Source organism: Cheilinus undulatus, linkage group 22 (assembly GCF_018320785.1).
Source record: "Cheilinus undulatus linkage group 22, ASM1832078v1, whole genome shotgun sequence".
NCBI classification, from domain to species: domain Eukaryota; kingdom Metazoa; phylum Chordata; class Actinopteri; order Labriformes; family Labridae; genus Cheilinus; species Cheilinus undulatus.
In genome coordinates, this window is record NC_054886.1 from 10539109 (window position 1) to 10558901 (window position 19793).

Sequence of the window (19793 nt, forward strand, 5' to 3'; positions counted from 1 at the left end):
TTGGATTAATCAAACTTGTTCTAAAAATGCGGACTTAGGGTGTGTTTGTTGGTTTGAATTTTAAAATTCAAATTCCTGATGAAGGGTGACCTACACTCCTGGTCTCTTCAGAGTTTTCTGCAGCTTTAAGAGCAGCTCAGTAAAAACGGGACACTGCAGCTCAGAGAGAGAGAGAGAGAGATAATGAGCGCACGCCGTCAAAGCTCCGGCTGCCTCCCCGTGGGTACCCGCAGCAAAGCATGCTGGGAGGACACACACACACCCCTGCAGCGAGGATGAGGAAACCCCGCTCACTGTTGTTGTTATTGTCAGATGAAAATATCAGTGTTTGTAGTTTGAGAGACGTGCAGCTTTGGAATTTGTAACATAGATTTATGAGCCTGTCTGTCCTTTTTGAGATAAATATTAGATTATATCTGAGTTGGGAGATTTTTATAGGTTTATAATGAAAATGATTAGGAACAAAAGAGCTCTATTTTCTGCTCCGTTTGAGTCATACAGTAGTGATAATGATGTTAATATTCTTTCATCAACAAAGGCAGTAAATTTTAGATTTCACTGGGTCTATAAAGAAGACTTAATCCATCATTTCCTTCATGGAAAGCTTCTTATCCATCTTTAACAGATTATTTCTCTGCTGCTTTTATGTCCATCCCTCCAAAACTTTAATAACCAAACGGTTCAGGCCCATTGATTTATAATCCATGTTGATATTTACATCCTTATAGTGGGTTTATTTATAGTGTACAGTTTAAACCTTGTTCGTGCTCATGTAAGTGGGCTTTAAACTTAAAATGCACTATAAATAAGATGAGAACAATGTTTTCCTAAAAGCCGCTGAGTCTCATTAAGCATTCATGACTTTTTATGTTTTTGTGAGTCATTAAACTCAAACAGCCCACATCTCAAAGCAGTTTACAGACTCTAATAACCCCAAGGAGCAGATTTAGCTTCCTCCTTTACTCACTCGTTTTGTAATGAGGCTCAGACTCTTAGAACGTGTCGGTCACCATGTGTACGAGTGACTTCTGCATCTCTAAGAAGGAGTGTTTGAGCTCCGTCTGAATAATTAAAGATGCTCTTAAGGTGCACATGTCAGAGTAAATTTAGAGCATTCAAATGCAACAATGACATTAGCATGCACATTCAATAAAGCCTGCTGCAGTAACAGCTCAGATCTGAGGCAGAATTAAACAACAGACATGCAGAAAATCCTGTTTAAAAAGTTTTCCTTATAGAATTTGTATTATTTAACACTTTAAAGGTTTTTAACACAGCTGTCTGCTTAATTTTTTAGTTTCTGATGCTGTTCCGATAGATTTACTACACTTTTGAAAAAAAATTCTTTCAAAGTCTACTGTTGATCTCTGAATCAGCCCATATAGCCAGCTCTTGGTAGTCTGCAGCGCTGTCAAAAGTAAATGCTTAACTAATCATTGATCTCTCTATTCATTCAGGCCCACATTCTTGGTCAAATGAGTTACCTATACTGTGATACAATCACCAGCAGCTACTCTAGCTTCAGTTAAGGCCTAGCACCATGCTGCCCTGATGATCCACTATTAGGATCCGAGTGTACTTTACCCTAGCGGTTGTAGGGGTTTTGGACTTGTCTGCCTTGAAAAAATGATGGTTAAATCCTGTGGTTGCCATCTTACACGATCCTATGGTAGATAAACGGGATAAATTAAGCCCTTGGGTGTCCTCTAATTGGACAAAATTTGACAAATTGCCTCTATAATGCCCTCTAAAAACAGAAGGTGCCCTCTAAATAGACAATAATGGACAAATTGCCTCTTAAGTGTCCTCTTGAGGGAACACTTCTCTCAAGTGGACAAAATTTGGCAAAGTGTCTTCACAAATGCCTTTGAAATAGACAAAAAATGACAAATTTTCTCCTTATTGCCCTTTAATTAGAGAAATTTTTGTGAAGAGCCCTCTCTAGTGGAAAATATATGACAAACTGTGTCTAGATTACCTTTCAAATGGACAATACATGATGAGTTGCCCTCCATGCTTTATTTCCATTGGACAATAAGTGATAAAGTGCTCTTCAGGGTTGTCAACGCTTGAGCTTCTTGGTATAAAGTTCATTTTCACTGACATCCTCCCTTTGTTGAAACAGATGAGGAATTATGAACCATATAACCATTGTTTTTGCTTTGTTTTGCTTTGTTTTTGATCAAAGTTGGCTGGTGAAAACTGAGGAAGATCAGGGCTAACTGTAGCGAACGGTGCAGACGGTACTAAACTTAATTGTACTGCATGGTGGAAACACACCATAACTTTGGGTCTGATTTGCCCTCCTCTTATTTTAAGAGCTTACCATTATCTGTGGTCTATTAGGACTGTGCACACTGCAGCATCCTTTTCCTGCCATGTCTGGGTCTTGTGTATTTTAGCTTCAAAGCCCTGTGATTTACAACATGTGTGCAAAAACAGCTGAGTTTAACTGATTCTCTGCAGCAGTTAAAAGATCAGCAAATAAGAGGCAAGTGGAGGTAATTAGTGAATGAAAAGAGGAGCTGCAGATCGCTGAATGTTGTTTAAATGTTGCTGAATTTGTAAACATAATTAGCAGATAAAGAAAAGGCTTGAATTCATTTGAATAGAAACTATAGATGGTGTAGATTAGAACTAAAGGGCAAAGTTTACCCGAGAAACTTGATCAAATAGATGCCCAAATTGGAGGGATTATAAATCAGTTTGGTGTCATTGCTACACCTGGTGTTGTTTTTGGTGCAGCTGGTCTAAATAAACCCCACCCTCTCTAAGTATTCATGCTGAGACGTTGAATACAGTGCAGGTATGTGAATCTGATGGCTCAAATACAAAGAACGACTGATCATGTGTGCAGCTCTGTCCTCATAAAGCATGCTCCTGCAGCCTTCAGATTCTGCAGTGAGGGGGCTGCATTGCTGTAGAGGCCCGTCTCCTGTCTGAATGCTCGTCCTGTGAGCAGCGCCGCATGTGATAGCCTCTATACCAGCTGGTTATGTAACACTGGCACGCTTAGACTGCCACTCCTTCCCCCTGCCTGCCTGCGTGGGGAGAAAAAGGGGGTATTTAAAAAAGCCTTGTGTAAGTGGAGGAGAAACCACGTGGGCCGATGCCTCGGGGACGTTCAGGCCTCTGTGCTCTGACTGGTTTAATGGGAGCACACGTTATTATATAGAAGCTTCTTTCAGGCACGCAGAGCAGCTACTGCTTCAGATCTGCTCCTCAGATGTGTAAAAACATGCATTTTAAAGTCTTATTCCTCAGTGAAAATGTCAGTGACTTTTGCAGTGTGATATGCAAAAGAGACCTTTGTTTTTCTACAAATCTTGAAGAAAACACAGCCAAGTGCTTCTTTGTACCACGACTATTAACTGTATGCTTGTTTCAGATGGGCTGCAGAAGGAAAATTTAGTTTGGTGTAATATTTTTATGCACTTCATCTTAAAACAAAATATCACACCACTGCCACGTAAGCATCTTGTACATAAGTATATCATTAGAGGAATGATGGCAGTTTAAAAAGGCTTTCATTGGCATCTTAGAAAATACAGAATAAAAGGTCAGCTTTAGGGTCAAGGTGGCCGCCCTGTAAATATCGGCCTGTAAAAGCTGTAAATATGAGCTTAAAATATTAGCCTATATCGGCTCTAAATATCAGCCTATATTGGCCTTTATTAGCTGTTAGTATTGGCCTAGAGCAGCTGTAAATATCAGCCTATATCACATGTAGTATAGGCCTATGTCATTAATAAATATCACCTTTCAGTTAATATGGGCCTATATCACCCGTAATTACCAACTATATCAGCTGTAAATATCAGCATATATTAGCTGTAAATATTAGCCTATATCATTTATAAATATCGGCCTTTATCGGCTTAAAATATCAGCCTATATTGGCTGGAAGTATGTGCCTAAACTAGCTGTAAATATTGGCCTTTATTAGCTGTTAGTACTGGCCTATAACAGCTGTAATTATCAGCCTATATTACATGTAAAAATGGGCCTATATCAATAAATATCAGCCTTCATCGGCTGTTAATATGAGCCTATGTCATCTGTAATTATCACCTATATTGTCTGTAAATATCACCCTATATCAGCTGTAAATATCGGCCTTTATCATTCTTAAATATTGGCTTATATCACCTGTAACTATTGCCTATATCGGCTGTGATTATTGGCCCATATTAGCTGTAAATATCAGCCTAGATCAGCGATTTCACCCCAATATCTGCTGTTGATGTTGCCCTCATCATCTGTAGACAGATAAAATGTGTAGTCTGTTGTTTTAACAGATGAAATATGTTATAAACGTATTTGGACTTTGCATTAAACACTTATGACATTATGGTCCTGTCGGTATTCTTTGACATAACTGTATTCATCTTTTGATTGAACATAAAAGCCCATTAGCTGATTTTCAGTATGACCCATGACAAGAAAACTACATGCTGGTATTTTATTCTAACCCGGGTCTCTTCTTCCTCCATGCAGTGAAGGATCTGATACACTGGCGAGACCCCAAGAAGTCGGGCTTGGTGTTCGGCGTCTCCATGCTGCTGCTGTTGTCTCTGGCGGCATTCAGCGTCATCAGTGTGGCCTCCTACCTGCTGCTCGCTCTGCTCTGTGTCACCATCACCTTCCGCATCTACAAGTCTGTGGTCCAGGCCGTGCAGAAGTCCAGCGAGGGACACCCCTTCAAGTAAGACCAGTTCAGATCCATCTTTCAATACTGGTTTGACCTAGATCTGGACAAAAGCAACTGCTGACACAGAGCATGGACGACCGAACAGATCTAAACAATCTCTTTAAAACATAAGGGATTAGACAGTGGTAGACATCGATGTTGGGACAGTCACACTATTTTTCTAAGTGACTGGTTTCCATGTTTAACCAAATCCAAATGTTTTCCATCAGCACCCTTTAAAACTGTCAAAATATTCAATTCATAAATTCTTTTCAACATCACATGCTTTCAATTGATAAAATATTTCTTATTTTAGCGAGGGATGGTATCAAAAAGTGCCAAAGCTTTTAAAAAGTACATCTAAGTCACCAGACTGATGTATAGGATTAAAAATGCATCAAAAACAGAATCCGAAGTCTAAAGACAGGTGGTGTGCTGGTCTTTGACTGCAGTTTTTGATGATTAAACACAAGAAATAACCTAATATTTGACACCTAGGGCTTCTGTTTTTATCCTTTCAGCCATGCAGAAATTTATTCACACATATCTTCACTGCTGTAACACAGCTAGATAATCTTTAAGTTTTGTTAAATAAAGTTAAAAAATGATAATGTACTTAATAATCTACTTTACTAGTGTGCATGATGCAGTTCTATCATGTAGGAAATTAAAACTATCAGGTCAGAGGATTAGAACATGCCTTCAAGGGTTTTCCGCGTGTTATACACTGCTCAAAAATGATGACGCCTCAAGCAACATCAGTTCAGAGCTGTCATGTACAGAGATTTCTATTCAATTTTGAGTGCTGTTACATTCCTCACATCAGTGAAAGGTAAAATGCTGACGAGGTAAAATTGAAAATGTAAAGCCATCACAAAAGAAGAGATTTTAAACCTTAAGGATACAAAGGGGGATGACTGGCTGTTCAGTGTGGCTAAAGTGGAAGAATTGTCAAACAAAGTTTGGTGCTTTTGGAAAACATTTGAAGAATGGTTATTTTAATGGCCAAATCATTTAAAAGCAGCTTTTTGAATTAAATGGCTAGGGTTGTCCCGTTCAGCATTTTTGGCCTCCAATCCCGATCTGATTTTTTAATATTAAGTATCTGCTGATACCGATACTTATAAGTACCTAGATTACAGTTTCAAATGTTACTACTAGATATCTCAAACTTATTCCATTTAACTCGGTACGGCCAATATTGTTGTAAAAAACATAAAATCACATTTCTGCTCAGAATGGTGAAATAGCTGTTTCATTTTAATTATCTGGCAAAAAATAAATTTACATATTCCCTTAACTCAGTGTTTAGTATTCAATCAGACAATCAAAATCCACTTAAAGTGGTCAGCTGAATGACCTGAGCAGTCAAAAAAGTGAACTCAAATAACCTCAGATTCACTTATACCCCTTTCCCGCTGGCCGAAAAACCCATTTAAACCTGCTAACAGTCGGCTCCTGTCGGCAGTGGGAAAGGCTCTAATCAGCATTCAGACCCGCATTGACTGACCCTGCAATGGACACGGGTTTTTATCGGCCCGCCTCTGATCAGCTCCAGTGGGAACGTCACACCCGGGTGAACGCGGGATGACTTTGGCGTAACGTGCCTACATTTGTATTAATACAAGTAATACATTTATATTACTTGCTTGTTATGATCTCATAGATCCTTTTTGTTGTTGTTGTTGTTGCACAGAAACATCATTCTGTCTGCTGCGCATTTAAGCCTGATGTACAGGAGGAGGCAGGAGTTTTAAGGCAGAAGTTTAGCAGCACAGCAGCACAGTTTAATGGCACATAGAAACACAAAAATGCCCATGTCATAATGAATGAGAAAAATCATTTTTCCACGGACAGATTTAGCTCATTCAGCCTGTTAAAATCTCATGGATTAGCTCATAGAGCGCTGTGCGTCCTGTCCGTGCGCAGCTGGGAAGAGAGATCCTTTTCAAACGATATAAACTATTAAGCTTTCATTTATTTATTTATTGCATTTTTTGCCTCTTGGAAATAATCACATCAATCCTCTTTTTTTTTTAACACACAAAAACTTCAGCCCGTCAGCTGCTGGAGGAGACAGACTAGGCAGAGGTTTCCAACGCTGCAGTGCAGTTTAACAGCACATATAAACACAAAAAAGCTTTTCTGGCTCACTCTTGTCATAATGAAGATATCTGCTGAAAGCTATTATTTTTTTGTGAAGAAGTCAAGCTTCTACAGCCTTGGATTTCTCATGGATTATCACATGAAGCGCAGCGCCTCCTGCGTACTAACGCAGCTGGAGAATGAGAGACTTTTCTAAAAGGTTGTTTCTATTTCCTCTATCATATGTCTGCTCCTTGGAAATGACTATATTCTTTTTTTAGTTTTCACCCTTAAATCTCATTCTGAAAACTCTGCTGTCTCCTCCATCAAATGTTAGGCTGGATGACAGCTGATGGAGGAGACAGGAGTTTGGCAGGCTGAAGTTTCTGTTTTATATCATTAAAAAGATCAATGTTTGTCTAATATTTCCCAGAAGCAGATAGATGTGAAAAATTGAAATAGAAACATTGTTTAGAAAAGGTTCTCCTTAACTTTATTTGGCTGCGCTCATAAGTAGAAAGCACTTCGCTTTGCTGGATAATCCATGAGAAGTTCAAGGATGTAGGAGCTGAATATGTCAGTAGAACATTAATTATTCTCAGTGGATATCTTTGTTATAGAAAGACTGAGCTAGAAAAACATTTCAGTGTCTATATGTGCAGTGAAATTACGCTGCCGTGCTGCAATGGGCGTATATAGCCTTTCAAAACGATATTTATACTTCCCTTTTCACATTTCTCTGCTTGCTGCGTACTTAAACCCGCTCTCTTTGACTTAACAGGCTGAACTGGTGGCGACTCCATCAGACGGCTTCATTCGAGCTGCAGCACTCAGTTCAGACTGCTGCGACTCATTCTAGAACCGTCTTGCGTCGCGAATCTTTGGTCTGAACTGGACTTTAACTGTGTTTCGGGGCGCTGATGATGATGTCTCCAACGTGATGACATCAGCTTGATGCATCAGAGGAAAAAAAAACAGCCACGCAGCTCACGTGCTGGTGATCAGACCTGGGTCTGCTGGCAATGGGAAAGGAGTCACTTGCCGATTGTTAGCGGGTTTACCCGCATTCAAAAAACTTGCTTTTACATGCTAGTTTTAGTGGGAAAGCGGTACTAGAGGTGATGTAACAGAGTCCAAACTCCATTTTAAAGGGGTGTAAACAGTTTAACTTGAACAGGATCAAAAACATATGAATCATAAAGATTCAAAACAACAATCTTTATTAAAATGTAGCAGCTTAATCTGAGATGTAAACCAAAACATTAACACTGGAATAAAACCCAAATACAAGGCACTCTTGTAATTACAGTGCAATTTCTAAAGTGCAACTGGAGCTGCTACATCACTCCCCCTCCCCTCATTTTTATTTCTCAGAGACTCAGCAGTGACATGGGGTAAACATCTGAGCTCCAAATGTCTGTAGTGAAGCTAACAGCAGTGAAGTTGCTTTTCTCTAGTATGCTACCACATACTTTGTTGTATAGCTCCGGTAAAGCAGTTTCAGTAACGTAATGCTGAGACGGCAGGGCATAGCATGGGTCCAAATTCTCCACCATGGAGAAGGGCAGGTTGTCCAAAGTGATGAATTCGACCACTTTTTCTCTTATCTTTTTTTGCCTTATCGCTCCCACGAGGGTACTTGTCTTTCCTCTTAAAGTCCAGAGTGTGTATCTTCGGTGAAGCTGCCTGTTGCTCTTGTAAAGTCACCGTATTCCGCTGCATGTTTTGATTGGAGATGATGGAACAAATTTGTAGTGTTAAACGCAGCTCTGCTGCTACCACCTCTTGAAATGGTCGTGTTACAGACGCTGCAAGTCATTGGACTGTTTTCGCTATCAAGTTTCAAGTTTTTCCACGTCTCTGACGTTTTTAACACTTGAAAGCTAATTTTGCTACCGCTGCTTTGTTGTTACTGGCGCGTTTATGGCCTGTTGTAAATTGTGCTCCATTTACGGCAACTGACGTAAATGATCAGCTGGGCTGATCGGATCAAGTTGCAGATCCCCGATCAATTAAAACTGCTTAGTATCAGCCCCAATCCGATCATGTGATCAGGATCGGGACATCCCTGAATGTGGCCATTAAAATAATGGCTTCTTAAGTTTTCCACTTTTTATTCTGGTGTAACCTGAGGATCTTGAGGTTTTTGAAGTCGATATTTTCCTTTTAAGTATAAACTGTTTAGTAATTGAATGTAGTACAGAGCAATCCCTCTGGTAGTATAGATTGGACTTTGGTGCTTGAGCATGCTTTGACATGTTAAGGATTGCAGATTGCATCCTTGGAAGTTCTTTTAATGCCCAGTTCAGTCAGGACACAAGATTTTCGTTCATGAAGTAGTTATTAATTTGCAGTTACTTCTGTTGTTTATATTTTGTGGTGTGGCTGTTCTGGGATCCCCCTGCCTTTCCTGTGCCTACAAGGAAAATCTGAGGCCGGGAGAGAAGTAGCAGAGCAGAGCAGGCATCGATGACACTGATTAAGTCAGAAAAGGAGTGAAAGAGGAGCTGGGGTGGAGGAGATTTGCAAAAAGCAGCTTGCAGATGGAGCGGCAAAGAGTAACCAGGCTAGTCCAGTTTAAATATGGCAGCATCAGAGCTTCAGCTGGCCGTCAGCTTATAAAGGCTTACGTTAGATCAGCTGATCTCAGTTACATGGCGGAGCTTGATTCCATGGCCTGCCTAAATGAACGCTATATGCTCAATTTTTTTCCAGTGTATGGATATTTTTGTAAGGGTTGTCAGAAGGGATGCACAATATTATCATCATGATACTGCTATCAGCAGATAATTGCTTAAAAAGAGAATTGTCTGTATTGACAACTATCAACATCTCTGCCACTTTACTGCTCATATATCAACAGCACATCAGCTAAACAGAGTTTGGAAATCCAGCGTTGTGTGTCCTTTGTTGCTATCATAAAGGAATTTTAAACTTGCTGTAAAATATACAAGTCATTCTTCTGTGCATTCATCAAAACCTGCAGAAAAACTCCTTCACACTGTCTAAATTAAAGAAAAATCATCTGCAACATTCCTGTACTGTAATAAAGCTGATGTTTTGGGTGATTCAGACAGCATTTTTTTCCTCTTCTCTATGTATGTAAGTTACACATTGAACCTAAACCTCTTCCAATTTGAATGAACTCATCAGACTGTAACAGCAGCCACTGATGAAAAAATTAAGTCTTTATGTAGGGAGTGTCTGTGAAACCTCTGCTGAAACAGTAAAAGCTCTGTAGGTATGTTAGCGATGTTCCTCAATGCTTCGTGCTGCACATTTGGATGATTTACACGTGCTTCTGCAAACACTGCAGAACAAAACATTCAGACATGAGCGGATTAATTATCCAAACCTGCTGTGTTTTATTGCATGAGGATCATACATTTTTGATCCTGATAATGGCCACGCACTGAGGCGTGTCACTGCCTTTCTTTGCCGAGGAGAGTAGGAAAATTTAAATGCACTCAAGTTTCATACCACTATGTCTTTGAATACTGTATTTATTCACTGAATGTATTTGCAAATTTCTGCAGTGATTGCAAAGAATCGCAGCACAGGCTGTTATAATTCCAGATTTTACTCCTACTGCATAAGAAATAAGCTTCTTTAGAATATGAGCAGAATATAATGTGCTGTAACTGTCTTCCCAACCCTAAGTTTAAGAAATCCTAGCGTATGACCTTGTTTACATTGGAGAAAAGATCTGAATCCAGACCTATGTTGTTGGTTGTGCACAGAAGGCTGCAGTCATTGCTGTTACCTCGACACCACAGACGTATTTGAAGATAATTCTTCATTTTCCACATAGTTTAAATAACCCAGCTGCTTGTAATGCCAGTGTTAGAGGCCAGACGTGACGTTTCCTGATATAACCTTGGTAAAACATTTTCTCTAAATAAAATCAGAGCAGAGAAATGCTTCAGAGTTCAACACCAGGCTGCTCCTCTTCAAACTAAACTCCTCATTAAAAAAGAAAGAAATAACAGGAGTGTCAGCTAAATGTAAATATATCTGCACAGTGGTTGAGTCAGTCCTTCCTAATGTCTCATGTTTAGAGCTTCAGTGTTTGAGGAAGAGTAGAGTATTTCCTTTATTGATTACTTTAAATAAATGTACCAGTGTTGGTGTCAGAGGAAAGATTATCAGCCTTTAGATTCTTAAATATGACAATTTTCCTTTTCTTTTTTCCTGTGAGGACAGAATCTATGATGTCATGATAATGTTGTCGTAATTGGGCTGTAAGGAAACTGACAGACATTCAGGTTTGGGACTGGCCCTCCTCAGCTGTGATTTATTAATATCAATGCACAAGTTTTGGATCAGTAGCGTTGATGCTAGCATCCCGACTAATGGTTACCTCATTTTGGAGCTGAAAAGTTTGTTAAACTGTTATTGGGTTCTGCTGTTAGAATTTTTTGCCAATTTATGTTGCCACTTTGAAAAGCAACTTGCCAATTTGCATCCATGTTTTACACCTTTTTATGCTCTTTTTAAACAATTTTTGACCCTGTTTTTCCCCTTTTTTTTAATCGATTCTTGACACTTTTACTTCTCTCATTTTGCCACTTTTTTGCCTATTTTTACTGCCTTTTTGCCCACCATAACCCATTTTTGCCACTTGTTTTGCCCATTTTAACCAATTTCTGCCCCTTTTTGCAAATGTATGCCACATTTTTGCCCCTTATAACCCATTTTTGCCACTTTTGCCTGTTTCTTTCCACTTAAAATCCCTTTTGGCAACTTTATGCCCCTTTAAACCCATTTTTGTCCGTGTATTTACATCAGATGTGTGCAAGAAAGTTGAGTGACACTGTACCAAAACAATCATTCCTAATGTGAAAACATCCCTAAACTAATTTTATTCTCCTCTTCTCCCTCCTCCTCCTCCTCCTCCTCCTCCTCTTCCTCTGCAGATCACTGATAGAAAAGGATGTCAGCATCCCTCCTGAGACTTTCCGGAAGCACGTGGACTGCAGTCTGACCTACATCAACCGAGCCCTGAAGCAGATGAGCCGTCTCTTCCTGGTCGAGGACCTCGTCGACTCTCTGAAGGTGAGCGGCTCCAGCCTTCATCAGGGCCATCATCATCCTTACTTTATATCAGTTATTTATCCTGATATCTGAATTCATTAATCAGATCTCTGTCCTATAAAGACTGATGTCTCTGTAACTCTGATTGGTGCAGCACAAAGGGGAAATCAGTGAAACTGTACCTCAGATCTGATTTCTCTGATCCATAAAAAAACAAATAAATGTTTTTATTATAAATCCAGAGTAGTCTTTTAAACACCAACTAACGATCAGGTCATGAAACATCCGCCTCACTATAATCTAAAGATAAAAAGTCCAGAAAAAACTTTTCTTGATTTAAACTGTCAGTGTAAATCCAACTTTTATTTTAGACCTCAGTGGTGGCTCTAGATTTTTACCACTGCATCTCTACCCTCTGATTTTAATGCAGATATCCCCAAACATCCCATAATACTTCATTTACAGAATCAATAAAGACATTAATCAATAGAGGACAGGCCTAGCTCTTCAGATTCTGCACTGGTGTTATAAACTCTCTTCAGTTTTACATTACACATCAGAGTCAATCGTAATGAGAGCTGTGTCCTAGAAGTTCTTCCTTTTCTGCTCAGTCATCTCACAAACAAAAAACCAGGACGCTCCCTCTGCAGCCCATTTTAATACCTGAGGTCCAAAACAACATGAGATGATGAGAAAGAACCTAAAAACACAGATTATTTAGGTTCAGAAAAACACTGAATCATTGGAAATACCAAAAGAAGTCAGATGATATGCTTAAAAAGTCTTTCACAGACTTACTGGTTTATTCTAGATGATTAAAACTCAAATGTTCTCAACTTTTCTCCAAAGCCCACTGATGGGCAGTTGAGACAGTGTGCTCTCATTAGGCAATTACGTAACAGAAATTGCAGAAACAGATCTTTACAGTGTATAAATTGCTCAAAAATGTCACTTGTTGCCAATTCCATCCACTTCTCCAAATGTTGCCAATTTATTTGTTCAATTTAGACTGGTTGCAGAAGTTTAACTGTAATTGGTGATCATTTAAAATGATGAATGTTGCCACCTAGCTCCTCACCAATAGGCAAAATTGGGAAATGTGGGTGGATCCACATTTCCCAAATAGTATGGAGCAAGCTGCGAACATTGATTGTTTTAAATGATCAAAATTTGCTAACAAATCCCTACAAACATTCAAGATTGTAAAAACATGTTGCCAACTGCCTCACTCTTCCAAATATTGTCAAAGTATTTGAACAGTTTAGTCCACTTGTAAGATGAGAATGATCTTTGCTGATTAAAAAAAAGATAATTGTTGCATACGAGTTCTGATCTGATCAGGAGCAAACGAAACCTATGCTACTAAAAGTCAAACACAGCTGCTTTATGTTACCAGTGTAGATATGCAATGTAGACAGCAGAAGGTGAGCACAGGGCAAGTTGGCCACATTTATTGTTTTTTAAATTAAAAAAATTACCAGAAAAGTTCTGCAGACATTTTAAAGTGCACAAGTATGTTGCATTGCCAACTTAGTGTTATCTTTTTCTTTCTGTCAAAATCTGACTAAAGATCATGAGGCTTCTGTTTTTTTTTTTCATATCTATGATCATGAGAATAATGGACATTGTGAAACACATGGTATTCAAGAGGATAGAACATTTTTTGACAACCTCCATTTTTAATAGTTGCCCATTTTTTGCACAGTTTAGATATTGGGTTCAGTTTTTTACATTAAAAAACAAAAGACTGACGTGGGATATTTAGGACGTTATCTTAGTTGACAGGGTATCAAAGAGATTAAAATACAGTTTGATTTTTACTAGAATCATATCGTTTATTATTCTGGTTTGTGACAACCATTTTTTTTTTTTTTTTTTTTGGTTTTTTGGGGGGGTTTTTTGCAGAGAGAAACTACAGATGCATAAGTACTACTCCATATGGCCCAGCCCTAGTACTAATTTGTATCTGTAGTGTTCCCTCCCTATAACTGGTGTAACAGATCAGACAGGATGAACAGACCAGGGTTGTTCCATCAGCCTCACTGAGCAGATCAGCAGGGTGTGATTGTTCTTAAAGCCACTTTTGTTTCTCTCTATAAACTCTCTCTGTTGTAAAAAACAAGGGAGGCATGACCTGAGAGATTTAAGACTACATAAACCATCTAACAACCCTTATCCCCGAGTAAATCCTGAAATCACTGTCGTGTTTTTAACAACACATCACCTTTAAAGTCAGAACTTGAATCTCTGCTCAGATTCCCTGATATCATTATAGTTTCTACTGCTGGAAACGCCCTTGTACCCTGCAAGTTTTTTTTTTTCTTTTCATAATAAAGGTCTTTTGACATAATAAGTGGGGACTCCTATTAAAATAAAAATAAAAGATGGAAGAGATGTAAATATTCAAACAAAAATTGCATCTTTACAACATGATAACCTGTTTTTTTAAGAGTATTTTTATGGCATAACTAAAGGTTAAATTTCCACCCATTTTCCAAATGTTGCCAACATATTTGTTCAATTTAGACATTGTGTAGGAGTTTACATGTAGCAAGTTGGGAACATTTGTTGATGTAAATAAACAGAAATTGCATACAAGCTTCTGCACAGTGTCTAAATATCACAAATAAGTTGCTCCAGTTTCAACCACTACCAGCAGGCAAGGTGTAAGCAAGTTGGCAACATTTTTTGTTTTATAACTATCAAAAATCCAAGACAAATTATTGAACAGAGTTTAGATTACATAACACAAATCCTTTCATGCCAGTTGCAACCACATTTCTAAATGTTCCTGATGTAACCTATTTGTACAATTTAGTCCATTTGCAGCACTTGATTGCTGATATTTGAAAATGATAAGGGTTGCCAACAAGCTCTTCACCAGAAAAATTAGGGAATTGGGGACAGATCTGGTGAGGAGCAAGCAACACCTTTGCCTCTTGCCAATTCCACACATTTTAAAATATGTTGCCAACCTGTTTGTGCAATTTAGATATTGTGTATGACTTTGACATGGTGCAAACTGGCAACATTTGTCAGTTTCAGTGAACAGAAATTGCAGGCAAACTTCAGCAGTGTCTAAATTGCACAAATAAGTCACTTCTTGCCCGTTTCAACCTCTTGACCAAATGTTGCCAAAGTTTTTGTGCAATTTAGACTTTTTGCTGCATTTTACCTGGGAATGTTGATATTTTAGAATGATTTATGTTGTCAACTAGCTCCTCACCAGTTGGCAAAACTGGGAAATGTTGATTGATGTGGTGAGGAGCATGCAAAACTCTTGGTTCTTGCCGGTTCCACTTATTTTTCCATATATATTTCCATCATAGTTGTTTAGTTTAGATATTGCAAAGGAATTTGACATGAAGCAAGTTGGGAACATTTGTTGATTTGACTTATTAAAATTTGCCAAAAAGCTCCTGTGGGCATTTGAAATTGCATAAATGTGCTGCTCCTTGCAAGTGCCATAAGCTTTCTCCTAAGTTGCCAACAAACTAGTGCATTTTAGACAATGCTCCCACTATTCTGGGTTTAAGTCTAAGGATCATGGATATGCAGAAACTGCAGACACTGTATGCAGTGTCTAAACTGCAAAGTCATCCCTTGTGAGTTCCACTCACTTTGAAGTATTTATGAAATTTAGATAATTTACAGCAGATTGTTGATCATTAAAAACAATGAATGTTGCCAACTAGCTCCCCTATATGACGGTTAAAGGAACATCTTTTTTCTTCTGGTTCTTTTGAAGTTAAAACCATCTTAAAGATGCAAATGATGCCTGAGAAATGATGCATAAAAGATCAAATCAATGTCATTTTTAAAAAAGCAGTGAACACTTTAACATTTTTTAGCTGTACACTCAAGTATCTGACAGAACTATGATAAACACCCCAGTGCTGCTGTTATTTCTGACATTTGCACCAAACTGATAGAAAAAAGGCGGGGCTCAGTAGGTTTCTACATCATAAACTCTACATAAAAGGTAGAACGTTACCGCCTCGAACTGACTTTACCATTCAGAGACCACTCCCATCCTCTCCTGCACTTGCACTGCTTTGGCTCCGAGAGCTCTGGCTTTAGTAACGCCGGTGCCGAAGCCAACGGCCCGAACAGGTAGTGCTCAGGACCACCATGGTCTGCCACCACTGCTTCAGGGCACTGGAGGGGAAAAATCCTCTGAGGCAGCAGTGCTGCGGGACTCTGTGTCCCTCTCTGGCAAGGGGAGTCACTGTCACTTCCGCCTCATCCGGAAAATCCCGTCCTCTCTAAACCCTCCCCCCTCCTCCTCGCAGTACCAAACTGACCACTTTCTGTGCCTTTTTGAAATCCTGAAGTGGGCAGAGTTAGCTCTGAGCTGGGGGTTCACTTAGACTTTAAGTTGAGTATCTTTGATGCTCTTTGGCGCTCTCTATCAGTCACGTTTGTATCTCTGTGTTTCTCCAGCTGGCTGTGGTCATGTGGCTGTTGACCTACGTGGGTGCCGTCTTCAACGGAATCACCATCCTCATCCTCGGTGAGCATTGTGGGAACAAACACTCACAAAAACACCCGTTATAATTCTGTGAAAGCCTTTATATCCACAAACAGGGGCCTGTGGGCTAGGTTGGGCCCCCACAGACCTTTACCATAATTTTAGATAAATAACAGGATGTCAGGATTTTCATAATTGTTGACACAGTGTCAAACATGTATTAATGTTTGATTTTTGTTTGAGACAAAACATCAAATCAAAGTTTAAATATCTGATATCACGATGATCCTCTTCCTAACTCGTGGTTTGTGTTCGTCCTCCAGCCGACATCCTTCTGTTTGCCGTTCCTCCAATCTACGAGAAGAACAAGGTGAGTGGTGAATAAATCTGGATGCTGATATCAGCAGCAGTGATCTCACTGGATGACCACAGTCTTCATCACACACTGAAGTCTTTCTGAGGCGTGTTGTTGTCGCCCAGCTGCTGAGAACATGAAGTCATCACGCTGTCAGGGAACATGTTTGTTTATACCCCGGCTGATACAGAAAGAAGATCAGGATTATAATCTTTAGACCGTTTGGGTGTTTGAAGCCAGGTTTTATTTAGTGATTATTCTGTATTTGGAGTCACTCCTGATTTTACTGCTTATTGAGGCCGGCTGCACACAAGACAATTTAAGAGACTCCAATCTAACATTATCCTGTTGTGCTGACCCCCTCTTGCAAAATGTCTTTAAAACAGATTTCAATATGCAGTGACTGTTACCATCTAAAAAGACAAATGTTATTGGTTGTTTGCAGTCATGTGATCCCACTGATAGGGGACAGTTGGATGGGGGGCCGGAAAGTCCATTAAAGCTCTAGGTGGCACTGCACGCTGCAGTTATCATCAGAACATTTCTACATCCATCCCTACACTTTACAAAAAGTGATTTTTACCACAGGTTAACTGATTTACCTGGAGAGGAGGTGATCCAGATCAGTAAGGACTTAGTCCTGCAGACCTTCTGACACAGGTCTAGATAGATGAAGGGAGACCAGAGTCTAGAGGAGTCTAAGACTGAGCTAAGAAGCTAAGTAATTTGGTCATAAACATGCCTTTAATGGAAACACTGATACACTATTAAGATAATAAATCATGTGGGGTTAGACTGGAAAGACAACTGGGGGCCCATGTAAAAGGCAAGGATGGAATGTTTTATAGAAATAAAAGGATGACATCATCTTCAAGGGAAGTGGATTGTGTTATTGACATTAAAGGATGACATCATCTTCAAAGGCTTCTCATAACCTGTGTATTGGAAAATTGCAGAGTGGTCGATAGCAAGTTAAATTCATCTTGTTGTAAATCCTAAGATTGAACAGGGCTTTATACACGTCCATTTAAGATCAGCTCTCCTCTTTTGCCAAAACTCTAAAGCATTTAAGAGTAATGCTTTGCTGGTTTTAGGTATCAAATCTTGCATAAAATCCTGACTTCCTGTTTTCTTCTTGCAGACTCAGATTGATCAGTACATTGACCTGGCACGTACTCAAGTCAACACCACAATTGCCAAGTAAGAGCATCTTTAAGTCATTAATTTAATCGTCTTAAGCTGTAGATTTTATCCTAGATTCCTAATATTTTATCTATTTTGTTTTTGTCCCTCAGGTTGCAAGAGAAACTCCCCGGCGCCATGAAACGCAGCAAAACTGAATGATCCGCCGTCATTACAAAAACCTCCACATCACCATCATCCTCATCTTCATCACCATCTTAAACCCCACCCCCATCCCCTCCAGACCCCTGCCCCTAAGTCTAACTCACCCACCACCCCCCCCCACCCCACCCTCCCCCCCACTGAACCCTGCTAGGTAGAAATCTGAGCTACTCGATATTCAATGTAAAACTACTGCGCAGCTTAACTCGCATTAAAGCATTCAAAGAAGAACTGTGCCTGTGCAGACAGGAGAGGAAGTGATGTTACGCCGCCTCGCTGGGCGGAGCCACAGGGAGATGGAGGCAGGGTTGAGTGAACTAGACTGAATCTATGACCTGGTTTTAGTCGTGAGCGGCGAGCTCAGGGGGTGATGGTGATTAAAAAAAGCAAATGTCTGTATTAACCTCATTTCCCTGAAGGTAACACGGTGATTCCACCACCTGTCAGGTGTTACTGCGGCTTGTCTTCTCACTCTGCCGCTCTCATTTGGAGCAGTTCGGGTTCGGCCTGTAGTGGAGTTTGTTTCCAGGCACTTCCTCTGTATGTACGTTTCTGCAATGCACTGAATTTTAATTTTTTACACCCGTGAGCAGGTTGAAATAAAAGGATTGGAAACACTGAGCCAGCTGTGATAATTTGGTCTAGTTCACCCTCTTTCGATCAGATGATTTTTTTTTTCTTTTTCTTGTGTAAATACACTACAAGGCGCCCTCTCTCTCTCTCTCTCTCTCTCTCTCTCTCTCTCTCTCTCTCTCTCTCTCTCTTTTGCTCTCTCTCTGCTGTATGGAAACACGTTAGCCTCGCTTTTTATATGGACAGGACGTTTCCCTCACCTTCCTGCTTATTGGCGACGCTCCTTTTGTTGCACCTGTTGAAGCCACAAAGTGTTGAGGTCTCACATGATTCACGTGTACATTTTTTATTCTTCTCATCACTTCTCTTCTTCCTGTTATGGATATTAATCATAGGACGGCTGCTTGGACTCCCTTCTTAGCTTGACAACAGCATTGTAACAGTCGTGTTTGAGTGTCATTTCATAGTTTTATGTTTTAAACCAGGTCTCTCTAAGGCCTCTGGACGGATAAGAAGACGTGTGCTCTCTGATGGGTTAAAAACTCTGAAATAATCCCTAAATGTCCTCTCAGATCATTGAGCGTAAATCTACAGAGTCTTAAGTTTGCCAAGAGGACGGGAATATTATTTAACAAGTATTTGGAGCCTTAAAGATGCAGTGAGAGCTCATGAAACAGTTTGTAAATGAAGCAGAGATTTACAAAACTATTTAAATTTGCAGTGAGAATGTTGAATTGGCAGCATGATGAAATGAAAATATAAAATATGCCAAGTATGCCAAGTATTAAAGCAAGGTATTTGTTTCCATGCATTTTAAGAGCTAAGTCAAAAAAACAAATGAAGATGTTTTTTTTTTTTTTTTAATTCAAAGGAATGTAGTAAAATGGATTCAAGCAGAATATTTTTTTACTTATAGCTGTGAAAAACTCAAGTAAAATGCATAAATTAAAAATAAACCTGCAAATTCACTGCTAGTGCAAGGCAGAATTTCCTTTTTGGTATTTTAAGAACAGACAAGGTCTCTATTTGACTATTTTATTTTATGAATGACACTTCTAATCAAATTATGCTGGGACATCTAAGTGGACGCAAATTTTTGACAAATATTTAAAAATTCCAGCATTTTAAATTGAAATGTTCAGTAAGAAAGAGTAAAAACGTTTGGTATATAAAAAAGCTTTTTTTTTTTTTTTGTTACAATGCATACCAAAAAAATCATTTAAAGGAAATGAATCAGATTT

At 39.3% G+C, this 19793-nt stretch overlaps 1 protein-coding gene across 2 annotated transcripts in view; it reads left to right on the forward strand.

The window, feature by feature from the left end:
• The window catches only part of rtn3 (reticulon 3), a 51286-nt gene extending 32686 nt beyond the window's left edge, over positions 1-18600 (forward strand). For both annotated transcript variants that reach the window (XM_041778966.1, XM_041778967.1), the window contains 6 exons: positions 4498-4705; positions 11692-11830; positions 16253-16322; positions 16604-16650; positions 17777-17835; positions 17931-18600. In XM_041778966.1, coding sequence (XP_041634900.1) covers positions 4498-4705; positions 11692-11830; positions 16253-16322; positions 16604-16650; positions 17777-17835; positions 17931-17979 — 572 coding nt within the window. In that variant the 3' untranslated portion in view covers positions 17980-18600. The remainder of the gene's footprint in view (positions 1-4497; positions 4706-11691; positions 11831-16252; positions 16323-16603; positions 16651-17776; positions 17836-17930) is intronic.
• Positions 18601-19793: the final 1193 nt, after the last annotated feature.